This window comes from Pipistrellus hanaki (genome assembly GCF_964339955.1).
Source record: "Pipistrellus hanaki genome assembly, chromosome: 19".
Taxonomy (NCBI): domain Eukaryota; kingdom Metazoa; phylum Chordata; class Mammalia; order Chiroptera; family Vespertilionidae; genus Pipistrellus; species Pipistrellus hanaki.
The window spans coordinates 1,466,007-1,478,365 of NC_140521.1; the positions used below are offsets into that span (position 1 = coordinate 1,466,007).

Consider the following 12,359-nt stretch of genomic DNA (forward strand, 5'->3'; position numbering starts at 1 on the left):
CCCCCTCAGGGCACCTGCCCAGGTTTCAAGCTCGACCCCCAGTGTGGGGCGTGCAGGAGGCAGCCAATCCATGATTCTCTCTCATGGATGTTCCTATCTCTCACTCTTTCTCCCTTCCTCTCTGAAATCAATAAAAATATATTTGAAATGAAATCAATAGCCCTAACTGGTTGGCTCAGTGGATAGAGCATCAGCCTGCGGACTGAAGGGTCCCGGGTTCGATTCTGGTCAAGGGCATGTACCGTGGTTGCAGGCACATCCCCAGTGGGGGGTGTGCAGGAGGCAGCTGATTGATGTTTCTCTCTCATCGATGTTTCTCTCTATCCCTCTCCCTTCCTCTCTGTAAAAATCAATAAAATATATTTAAAACATAAAAAATGAAATCATTTAAAAATATTTTTAAAATATATATTTGAAATATTTTTTTTTCCAGGTACTGAATTCTAGATATTTATTTTTTATTTCAGAGAGGAAGGGAGAGGGAAGGAGATAGAAACATCAATGATGAGAATCATGGATCACTGCCTCCTACATGCCCCCTAATGGGGATCGAGCCCACAACCCAGGCATGTGCCCTTGACCAGAATCAAACCTGGACTCTTCAGTCCGCAGGCCAATGCTCTATCCACCTAGCCAAACCGGTTAGGGCTAGAAAGTTACTTTTTAACCAATAATTTAAAGATGTTGCTTCACTGCCTTCGAGCTTGCATTATTCTCAGGGAGACACGCCATCCTTATCTTTGTTTCTTTGATGATAACATTTTTTTCTCTAGCTCCAGCTTCTTTTTTCTCTTCACCACTAGTTCTGAGCTATGCTTTTTCTACTTGAGAGTTCATTTAGCTTCTTGGGTCTGCGGGTTTATAGTTTTCATCAAATTTGGAAAGTTTCGGGTCCCTATTTCTTCGAATAATTTTTCTGTACCCCCGATTGCCTCTCTTGTGGGAACTCCAGTGACCCATGTACGAGGTCCCTTGAAGTTGTCCCATAGCTTTCCTTCTCCGGATTCTTTTTTTCTTGTTTCATTTTTTAAAATATATATATACTTTATTGATTTTTACAGAGAGGAAGGGAGAGGGATAGGAAGAAATATTGAAGAGAGAGAAACATTAATCAGCTGCCTCCTGCACTCCTCCCCACTGGGGATGTGACCACAACCAAGGTAAATGCCCTTGACCAGAATTGAACCTGGGACCCTTCAGTCTGCAGGCCGACGCTCTATCCACTGAGCAAAACCAGCTTTGGCATCTTGTTTCATTTTAGACAGTTTCTATAGCCATGCCTTGAAGTTCACTCGCCTCTTCTGTGATGTCTACTCTGCTGCAAATCAGCTATAGAAGTGTAGTGGGAAGGTTTTCCTCTTTTCCTCCTCCCCACCTCCTCCTCTCTCTTTAAATCTTCCATCTCACTCCCTCACTTTCTGAATCCATAAACGGTCACAATGTTTTGATGTCCTTTCATGCTAATTCTAGCATCTGCGCCAGTTTAAAATCTGTTCTTGTTGCTCTCATCCTGGGCTGTGCTCCTTGCCTGCTGGGTCATCCCTGACTGGATGCCAGACGTGGTGGATTCCACCCCGCAGGGCGCCAGCTCCTTTTGTATTCTTACAAAGCTTTTTGAGCGTTGTTCTAGGATACGCTGGAAACTGGCCTGGAAATACTCTGATTCTTTCAAGTCTTATTTTCATGAATTGTTAGTCACGTCCGGAGCAGTCGAGGGCTAATTATGCCTCATTGATGAGGCAAGACTTTCCTGAATAGTTAGACAAGGGTGCCCCACGCAAATCTGAAAATGAAATGTATTAGATAAACACCGCCTTTATAATTACTCAACATGTGTGAACACATTTTTGGGACACCTTCTATTAATATTTTTTCCATTTAATTATTATTATTATTATTTTAATCCTCACCCAAGGATATTTGCCCATTGCTTTTTAGAGAGTGGAAGAGAGGAAAGACAGAGAAACATCAGTGTGACAGAAACATCGATTGGTTGGTTGGCTGTTGCATGAGCCCCAACCAGGGTCTGGGCCGGGGAGGAGTGGGCAACCCAGAATCGAACCCGGGACCCTTTGGTCTGCAGGCCGGCGTTCTATCCACTGAACCAAACCAGCTAGGGCAGTGGTTGACAAACTCATTAGTGAACAGAGCCAAATACCAACAATACAATGATTGACATTTCTTTGGAGAGCCAAATTTTTTAAACTTAACCTTCTTCTAACACCACTTCTTCAAAATAGACTCGCCCAGGCCGTGGTGTTTTGTGGAAGAGCCACACTCGAGGGGCCAAAGAGCCACATGTGGCTCAAAAGTCACAGTTTGTTGACCACAGAGCCAGGGCATACATTTAATTTTTATTTGTTCATTTTTATAAAGTTTTGACATCTTGGGGCCTAACCAAACCTGGAGAGACCGCCTCTCCCAGAGTTGGTTAATTCCTAAAAGATAGTAAACCAGGTGCCTGCAAGTGGGACATCCATATGCAAATGAACAAATCAAAGTCTGCGCCCAGCAGCCTTCCTGTGGCTCTCACACCCCAAGCCCCCCTTTTCCCTGCCCTAATGCAACCGGAGCTGGGTGCTGGGAACGAGGGACACCCCAAGGGCCAGACCCTCTGAATGCACTCAGAATGCCCAATCCTAAACTCGCTCCACACGGCCTGCCCTGCCTCCCCGCCCCCCCTCCTGCCACACCCTGTGTCCCAGGAGGCCTGCGTGGAATGGCCTGCTCCCTCCGAGTGGGAACTACAAGAATGAGCTGCTCCCGGGGCTGCCTCCGTGGCTGCGGCCTCCCCACCGCTCGTTAACACAGGGTCCCGGGGGGACGGAAAGAGCAGTCGGCCCACAGCCTGTCTGGCTGGGAAGGGGGACCTTTCCTGGCTCTGCTTGCTGCCCGGCCCGGCTCGCTCTCACCCTCCTCCGTGCCTGGCTCCCAGGGGTGGCTGGTTTCTGTGGGTGAAGAGAGAGTTCCTTGGGGAAGGCCTCTAACAAGGTGGCAGGATGGGCAGCCACACTCCAGGGCTGTAACTTCCCCACACGATTTAAAAAATATATATTCTTACCGATTTGATAGAGGAAGAAACATCAATGATGAGAGAGCACCTTGGATCGGCTGCCTCCTGTACGCCCCCTGGCACTGGGGATCCAGCCCGCAACCCTTGTGCCTTTGACTGGATTCGAACCTGGGACCTTTCAGTCGGCAGGCTGACGCTCTGAGCCAAGCCAGCTGGGACTGGAACTTTAGTAAAAGGCCTTTGCCTTCAGCCCCGCCCATTTTCTGTGCCCCCAGGTTAACATACCTTTGAAATGTCCTTTCAGGCCCTCCTTCACAGCACCCTTTTTTAAATCCTCACCCGAGGACGAGTTTTTATTGATTTTAGAGAGGAAGGGAGAAAGAGAGAAACACCAATTGGCTGCCTCCTTTACACACTCCATTGGGGATCAAACCTGCAACCCGGGCATGTGCCCTGACCAGGAGTTAAGCCGGGACCTTCTGGTTCACAGGTCGACACTCAGCCAGAGCCATGCCAGCTGGGCTAACCAATTCCACATTTTTTCCTGGGAACAGTTAATTAGAAGCAAAACCACCGTGAGAACCCCCTTCCCTTTTCCGGAACCAGGCAGGGTGATGACTAAGTCTCGCTGTGTAGACCGGGGCGGCTGGCATTCCTGCAAGCTCCCGGGCTGAACAGTGTCTGAAGCAGCTTTTCAGATTCTGGAAGCACCTCCCTGCCGAGGGTAACGGGTACTGTTCTCAGTCAAGTTTAACGTACGCAGGGACCACACACACACACACACACACACACACACACACACGCACACACTCAAGCCCAGGGCCTGGGGTCCGAACCACCCAGCTGGTGGCGGGGTGGCGCTTAGAATGCAGACTCCTGAGCCCCCCTAATCACCATTTCTAGGGGTGGGGCCCTGGAACTTTTTCATTTTTTGAAATCACTATTTTGAAAATCTTTGTTGAAAGTATTACATAGCCCCTCCCATCCCCTAGGCAGCTGCATATATGCAGACAAGTTTCATTGGCTGATCTCTCCCCACCCCCTCCCCTGCCTTCCCTGAGAGGTTGCAGTCTGTTCATGCTTCTGTTCCCGGGGGAATCATTTCTAACAGGATGCTCAGCTGACCACTGCTCCCACCCGCCACACTCATCATCCGGGCTCCAGGAGCCATAAACCCGTCTGCAGGTCAAGGCGACCAGCACCGGAGCCAAGTGGCTGACTGGCTGACGTGGGGGCTGGGGGCAGAACTCATTGACCCTTCAGGAAACTCAAGGAACAAGTTTTTCTGGCCAGAAACAATACACTAATTCGTGGTCAAATCTAAAACAAACTCCACCTGGGGAGCGTTAATCTGCGATGGCCCCACACCCAGGAGCCGCCCCTGGAGCCAGCAGGCGGGCGGCCGCTGTCGGAGGAGCCTCAGCGGCTGTCCAGGGGCCTGAAGCCTTCCTCCGTGTGCCTGTGCACCTGACCGACCCACCCATGCTCGCTCCCTAAGGGGTGGTGGCCGATTTTAATTTATCGAGGAGAAAACCTCATTTGTTGGTTCACACATTTACTGGTTGATTCTTGGTGGTTTCCCCCGCTAGTTTTTTTGAGAGAGAAAGGGAGAAAGTGATGTGAGAGTGCAACATTGGTCAGCCGCCTCCTGCATGGCCCCCCACGGGGATGGGGCCTGGTGCTGAGATGGAACTGGCAACCTTTTGGTGTACAGGATGCTCCACCAAACAAGCTCCACCGGCCAGGGCTACTGGTTGATTCTTGCGTGTGCCCCGACCACGGATCGAACTCCCCCTGAATGTATAAAGACCACACTCGAACCCGGCGGTCACCAACCTTTCAGACCACCCGTTGGCGCCGGCCGCGCTCACCAGCTGAGCCAGGGTGCTCCTTCGGGGTTTCCATTACAGGAACAATAAACGGGCTGTTGCCTCCTGACGATGAGACAGAGCTGATGCGAAAGTGGCTCCGCTGCCAGCTGCACAGATGTGCTGGGCTGTCCGCCTCTTCCCAGCAGCTTTCCTGCTGCTCATCCTTTCCCGAACCTTTCAGCACCCGACGTCTGCCGCCGCGCCCCGGGTTCCGGGTCTCGGTCTGTGTTGTGCTTTGCCTCCCCTCCCCTCTCTACCTCTGCAACAGCGAACGCTGTGGTTGTGCCAATCAATGCGCAGAAGCTCTGATAATCGCCTAAGCTGTCCCCACAAACCTGGTTACAAAGCCAGGCTGGAGCCACAGATGTGGTCACTACAGTTGTTTGGATTGCCTTTGAACATGAGACTGCTTTGGCCAAGTGCGAGGCCACCAGGGTCTCCAGGCTCAGAGGTCAGAGCACTGGACCGTGTCAAGGGCCAGGACCTCGCAGGCGGCGCTTTTCAAGCTGAACTGATGACGTTCCCGTAAAGGTGGCCTGAACACAGCCCCGCGCAGCGCCTGTGTCTGAGATAAAATGAGACGGTCTGTGCGTGTGCGAGGGCTTAGCCGCCAGCTGGCCGGGAGCAGCACTTTGAACGCTTATCGAGAACTGAGCGCTTCAAAGTGCTGGCCCGGGCCCAGGAGGACTCCCAGGGTGTCACAGCCCAACCTGCTGCCAGAGCACACAGCCCAGCCAACTCCACAACGAACACAGAGCCCGTACTTTCACAAAAAGGAAAAGAGCCACATTTATTTAGTTGAACATTTCTCCTGATCTAAAAAGGAAGATGTCAAAAGAACAGCTAGGACCATACACCACACACACTCCACCGAACCAGATGACTGAGAAGAGCAAGGGCAAAGTTCTGAGCCGCAGAGCTTTATCTTCGCTTCTGGAAGATGTTCCCGCGCCCCATCCCGCGTCCTCTTCCTCTCGCGGCCACTAGGAGGGGGGGAGAGGAAGTCCGGTCAGCACGGTCAGCGAGCGCGCGCACCAGACCCGCCTGCAGCCAGCACGCTCCCTACAGGGGCTGCCGCAGGGCGCCGCGGGCAGGGGCTGCTGGGGGAGGAGCCTGAGAGCCACATCAGGCGAACTCCCAGGGCCGGCCCAGCGCGGTAATGAGACAGGACAGGTGCCCTGAATTCACACCGACATTTGGGAAGAAAGACGGTTAAACATTAACATCTGTTAAATCTGGTGAGGGGTTTATCATCCTTGAGCGATCCTGAGTGTGTGAGTTGTCTTACAACAGCGGCACAGAAAACAAAGCCACACAAAGGGGCAGGAGATGTGGTTCTGTGACTGGTCTAGGGGATCAGGCTCCAGGGACGGAGAACACTCTGACGGCTGCTGACCGGAGCCGCACCCTCCCCGCTTACAGGGCTGGAGCTGCCCTGCAGGGAGAGGGGAGCCACCTGGGAACCAGCACATGCTCACAGCACCAGGCCAGGGCCGGGGAAAGGCGCAGGTGGCCCGGGAGCTCACTGCCAAACGGCCCTGCTCAGAGCCACCGGCCCCGCCTTCTGCTGGAGATGGCGCAGCCACAGTGATAAGGATAAGGTGAGGGCCCCTTACCCCTCACAGGTGGGCCCCAAAGTTCTGGTAAAAGGGCAGCGGCGGGTGTGGAGATGGCTGATGTGGGGAGCACCTACCTTGGGCCTTGAGAATAGCAGCCTTGCCCCGGCCGGCCCCCGAGCCTTGGTTTTTGTTTTTCATGCTCTTCAGCATGGGCGCGTTCTTCAGCATGTCAGGCAGGATCAGAAAGCGGATCTTGCTCCCCCGGATGTACACCTGCTCCAGCTGGGCCACGCGGCCGTCCCTGTACGTGACGGTGATGTTGGACATCTGCAAGAGAACCAAGGCGCTCAGCAGGCAGACGACATCCGGGCCATCGCACTCATCTGAGTCCGAACAGTTTCCAGGGCGCAACCACTGTCCCTGTTACACCCTCAGGGCTCCAGGCCCAACGCCCCAGCTCCTTAGCAAAGTCCCAGGTTTAAGTGCTTGCCGCCTGTTCCTGCCTTGGAGAACACGCTCACCTCTGGGGCCACAAAGGTGGTGGTCAGACACCTGAGAACACGGACCTGGCCAAGGTTCGCAGCACCAGCCCCTCCTGTGACTCCGCCGAAGACAGAGCCCAGCCCCCCACCTGTCAGGGAGGTAACCTAGGCTAAGTCTCCTGGCACCCGGGGCCTCAGTTCCCTCACCTACAAAGCGAGGGAAAATACCACATAACAAAGCCGACGGCCGCTGAACACCTGCCCACGCCCCAGGAGGTCGCACACCCTGTACGATCTGTCCCGCCACCATCCCCACTAGAGGCGGGAAGGCACAGCCAGCAGAGGCAGAGATTCTCTAGTCCCCTGCCTGAGCCCACACTGCCCCCGTGTGGCCTGCTGGGGTGTGAACCAGGCCCCTGACTAAATCCACTCTGACACCAGACTTCACATACTTCCTAAGACTGTTATGTCTAAATGTTTTCCTATTGCCCGGCACATGACAGAGCCTCAGGAAATGACAGCTAAAGTGTCATTAATGTCCCCGTTGACATTAAAGGGGAAAAAGTCTACTTTGGGGGCTAGGCTGCCACGTCACTTGTCCTTCAGCATAAACTGGTGCATCTCATTCCTCTTGTCACAACCTCCCCAACCCGTTTTGCAGATCCCTGACAGAGGCTGTTGTGTAAGACAAAAAGACGTAAAGGAGTTCTCACACAGTCCATGTTCTGGCCGAAGCGGGAGGGCCCAGCACATCTGAGTCCTATTAGAACCCAAAGGGCCGCTCTCGCCCTCACGCTCCGGGAGCCAGCGGAAACGCGCGGCGGTGCAGGGCCGCAGGGCACCGCCTCACCCTCACTGCTTGTTAACCAGCCGGGGCGCATTCCCGGGAGAGCTCGGTTTATGGAAGCGGCAGGAACACCCAGCTTGCTCAACTTTCCCAACAACCACAACGAGACACAGCTGCTCGGCGGCCGGCTCCGGGGAGCGGCGGTTTGGAGGGCGGATCTCGCACAGCGGTCCCCACGGCTCCCATGGCCCCAACAACTACAGGGAAACTTGGGAAATAAGCGACTCCTAGGCTTTACACGGCGCCCTCTGAGGAGCACAGTGACACCTCATGCCCTCTGCTGTCCCGCCGGGACGTGGACCACCCTTTGTTCATCCAATTCACACCACACACTGCTCAGCTGCCAGGCCCTCAGCTGAGGGCCTTATCAGACCAACTGTCCTGGTGTTCAGTAACCACGGTCTCAAAGCCATTCATAGAACGCTTGTTACAATATGTTAGAACTATTCTATTTTATCATTAGTTACTAGAGGCCCGATGCCTGAGCCAGAGGACTGGATCTAAGCTGGTGGTACCTCACCAAGGCAGAGGAGGCCAAGCCGCCAGGACCTACCGAGAGCCCACACACCCGCCCCCACGGCATCGCCGGGGCCTACCTCCCTGCCCCAGCGGGTCAACCTGCAGGAAGATGATGTCAACGACCCTGGGAAGCAACAAACGGTTAAGATCCCTGATCTGACCAGCTGCTGCAGCTCAGTGGCCAAGAGTCGACCTATGACTCAGAATTCACGGTCTGATTTTCCAGGTCAGAGCACAGACCCAGGTTGCAGGCTTGATCCCCAGTGTGGGGCATGCAGGAGGCAGCCGATCGATGATTCTCTCTCATCATGGATGTCTCTCTCCCTCTCTGAAATCAACAAGAACTAAAAATAAAAGTAAAAAATATATAGAAAACACCTGACCCACAGTATGACCTTGGGTAAGTCACTTTATCTCACTGACCTTCAGTTTCCTCACCTGGGAAACATGGACCATCACCATATATTAGATTTATAATGTGCAAGGTGCTGAGCTAACTGCTACAAACACACACAACTCATCTGACCGTCAGGACAGCCTGGGGTGGGGGTGCACCCCCGTGGCGGCCTGGGGAGTACTCTGCTGAGATCTCCCTTCCGAGGAAAGGTTTGTAAGGAGCACAGGGAGCTGACCACCTCCGGGTCCAGAGAGGCCACTCTCTCCAGCTGCAGCCAATGCCTGATGCCAGCAAGGGACCAGGGCCAGGCCACCAGGCCATTTCTGCCTCATGCCAGACTGCTTCAGTGTTTTTTCTTTTTAAATGTATTTACTGGTTACAGAGAGGAAGGGAGGGTGAGGGATAGAAACATCAATGGTGAGAATCGATTGGCTGCCTCCTGCAGCCCCTTACTGGGAATCAAGCCCGAAACCCGGGCATGTGCCCTGACCGGCAATTGAACCGCGACCTCCTAGGTCTACACTTGACCACTGAGCCATACTGGCGGGCTAGACTCTTCAGTCTTGGCGCCTGTATCACAGAGGACCAAAAATACCCCCCCCCCCCCATTTTACAGATGGGGAAACTGAGGTGATTAACATGCCTAAGGTAAGGTGACCAGACGTCCCGCTTTTGGTATTAATCTTTCCAAAAATCTGCACTTTTTTAAAACTCCGCGGGACGCGGGACAAATTGTTAAAAATCGGGACTGTCTCACCAAAAGCGAGACGTCTGGTCACCTTAGCCTGAGGTCACCTAAGATTCAAACCAAATCCTGTTTACAAAGTACAAGCTCTTAACCCACGTGATGTTAGCAAAAGCAAAACGGTGCCGGGGAAGGGCCCCCCCCAGGAAGCTGCTCGTTACCTGCAGGTGAGTCCCAGGGGAGCCCTCCACTCGTCCTCTCCCTACTGCGGGCCGACAAAACTCCCCACACCCACTCCCCCAAAGGCGGCTGCTCTGACCAAGGAGACTCACGCCCCAAGGAAGACGGCAAACAAATACAGGATGTGACTCGAGGTTCTGTTAACTGCAGAGCGCTACGCAAACCTGTGGAGGCACACGGAGAACGCCCACCCGGGGGCTCCAACGAGAGGGAGGTGCCACTTCTCCTAGGCGGGCCCGGACCACGGGAGAAAATGGTTGGAAACAAGGAACCAGAGGGTAAAGGTAACTCTCCCAGAATCCCATGGGGCTGATCCCTGCCCGCCCCGTGAACCTGCAGCACAGCCCCTCGCACACAGCAGATCACTGTTTCCCGGAACAGCGTGGAGAAGGCCTCCCGCCACCGCCCGTCTGTCCTCCAGGCCAGGGGCACGGGTGCCCGCCGGCCGGGAGGGCACGGGGTACCTGGCAGTTCATGTTGTCCTCGGCCTCGATGAGCTTCCCGCGGTACACCTCGCCCGTGTTGGTCTCGCACGTCACGATGTGGCCCTCGGCTTCGTGCAGGACCTTGATGGGCACGCCGATAGACATCTTGGCAGGAAGCGAGCTCTACGGCGAGACAGACAGGTCGGCTCGGCGTTCAGAGGCTGAGGAGGCAGCGCCCGTGCCTCCCTCGGGGTCCGACACCCCATCTCCCTCCCGGCTACCCTCTACCTCCAGCAAAGGACCAATCCTGCGTGTATAGGGGACGAGGGGGGTGAAACGCATGTATCTTCCAACGGATTCTCCGCCCACAGTTGTGGGTAACAAACACTCTTTCGGAAGGGAACCCGTGACATGGACCCGAGCTGCCAATACAGCCGCCGCTGTCTACACGCGGCTATTTAAATCAAACTTGAGAATGAAAGGAGGGATAAAACTCAGTCCCTCACTCACACGAGGCACATTTCAAGGGCTCAACAGCCACCTGTGGCTATATGGGACTGGGTGGCCAGATTATGATCTCTGAACGTATCATAATCTGGCCACTCGGTGTACTTCTCTTGAGCACCTCGTTTATTTGATATCAAAGATACTATAAATCGTGCACCTGATCAGTTTTCCCCTTTGCACTGACTGACAGAAAGCTCAGGGCAAATAGGTGGCTGATCGCCAGCAAAAGTCTAGAATACTTTTGGCACCCACTTGAGATACGAATACACCGAGCGGCCCGATTATTATGCGTTCAGAGATCATCATAATCTGGCCACTCAGTGTGTATGTGCAGTGTTGACCACTGCAGATAAAAACCCATGATGCAGGCATGTCCAGAAGAGGCTGTGCACTGAGTTCAAACCCTCCAATGCCTTCTGACCCCGCCCCCCTACCCCCCTGCATCATCCAGGCTGAAAAGCAAACAGCCGGGCACACCAACCTAACCATGTGCCATAAGCAGGAAACGCTCATCTTGGGAGGAAAAGACAGAATCACAGGGCAAGCGCCTGACGGCTAATGAGAAAGGGACAAGCGGATTTTTTATCTCTGAAATGAGTAACAGCGGAGGGCGGGAACTCATCCAGGGGCCAGTGCGGTTGGGAAAGACAACATTAGGAATTTTACCTGGAAGCGCGGAAGGAAGGAAGGAAGGAAGGAAGGAAAAAAGAAGCCAACAAACAGGCAACAGCCATTGCAAAAGGGAAACGGGTCAGAAGGAGAGACGCGATCAAACGCATGTGTCCGCGGGGAAGGCCCGAGGGCACCAGGGCCTGAAGGGGGATGGAGGCCCCGGAGCGAGGGCGCTGGAAAAGGATGCAGGGGGTCGAAGCCATGGGCCGGAAATGGCTTCCATACTCCGGCCTGCACTTCGAAGACCACCGGGGACAGAGAAAGCGAAGGGTGTGCGCTACATGGACACCCCTGCAGGCGCTCGGGAGGCGACGCTGATGCTCGGGCGGCCCGACTTCCCGCCCTCCTCCTCCCGGAGCCCCGCAGCGCCCGCGGCGGGGCCTCCTTCTCCTCCCCCGGCCGCTCCCGGGGGCCCCGCCTGCCCCTGGCCTCTCCTCACCGGCTCCGGCCTCCTCTTCCCTCCCGGTGCGGCGGCGGCGGCGGCGGCGACTCAGGAGACTGCGAAAGCGTGAGGCGAGCGAATGGCGGTCCCGCGCTCCCAGAATGCCGCGCGCTCCCCAAACGCCGCGCTGAGCCCGTCCCCTTCCGTTTCCTAGTGGCGCGCGCCGGCTGGGGAACGTGGGCTCTGGCACGATCGTTCCGGCCCCGGAACAGAGAGCTGATGATGGCGGGGGGCTGGGGGTGGGCTCCGGTGCCGCAGGAAATGTCGACCCTCAGGCCGGCCAGGGGACGGAGGATCGCGTTCCCAAGCACCCCGCACTAGGGGGCGGGCTGCGCTGGAGGCAGGGACCTGGGGCCTGGGCCCTCGGATATGGGCGGCGTGGGGTTAGATGGAAGGCTAGGATTTCCCCCCCTCCCCCAAGTCAATCTTTGGGGCGCCCTGAGCGAGAAGAGGTATTTCGCCGTACAGAAAGGGAAGCCGGAACAAAGAGGGAGGGGAGTCGTCCTTGAAGGGTCTTGAAATAGGGTTCACTCTCCTGGAGCCCGGCGCCATTTGGGGTAGGACCTAGCTGCGAGCCAATACGCGCTGAGCGCGAGGACTTCGGGGTGGGACTCACGACAGGGGCGGGCTTCCGGGCGGGGCTTAGAAAGGGGCGGGACTTCCGGTGAACGGCGCGGAGCAGGGCCCGCGCGTAGGCGGG

General features: G+C 55.2%; 1 protein-coding gene across 1 annotated transcript; it reads right to left on the reverse strand.

The window, feature by feature from the left end:
- Positions 1–5,648: 5,648 nt before the first annotated feature.
- SNRPD3 (small nuclear ribonucleoprotein D3 polypeptide) lies at positions 5,649–12,261 on the reverse strand. The gene is made up of 4 exons (XM_084867474.1): positions 11,657–12,261; positions 10,078–10,221; positions 6,578–6,770; positions 5,649–5,867 (listed from the first exon to the last, which is right to left on the reverse strand). Exons 2-4 carry the CDS (start codon positions 10,201–10,203, stop codon positions 5,806–5,808), a joined length of 381 nt encoding a protein of 126 aa, XP_084723600.1. The 5' UTR covers positions 10,204–10,221; positions 11,657–12,261; the 3' UTR covers positions 5,649–5,805.
- Between the last annotated feature and the right edge of the window lie 98 nt (positions 12,262–12,359).

Excerpts from the sequence above, each read along its gene's own strand:
- SNRPD3 (XM_084867474.1), bottom strand. The coding sequence starts at position 10,203 with ATGTCTATCGGCGTGCCCATCAAGGTCCTGCACGAAGCCGAGGGCCAC. Across the intron at positions 6,771-10,077 it reads AGGACAACATGAACTGCCAG|ATGTCCAACATCACCGTCAC; the intron begins GTACCCCGTGCC and ends GTTCTCTTGCAG. Across the intron at positions 5,868-6,577 it reads TGCTATTCTCAAGGCCCAAG|TGGCCGCGAGAGGAAGAGGA; the intron begins GTAGGTGCTCCC and ends CCCCCCTCCTAG.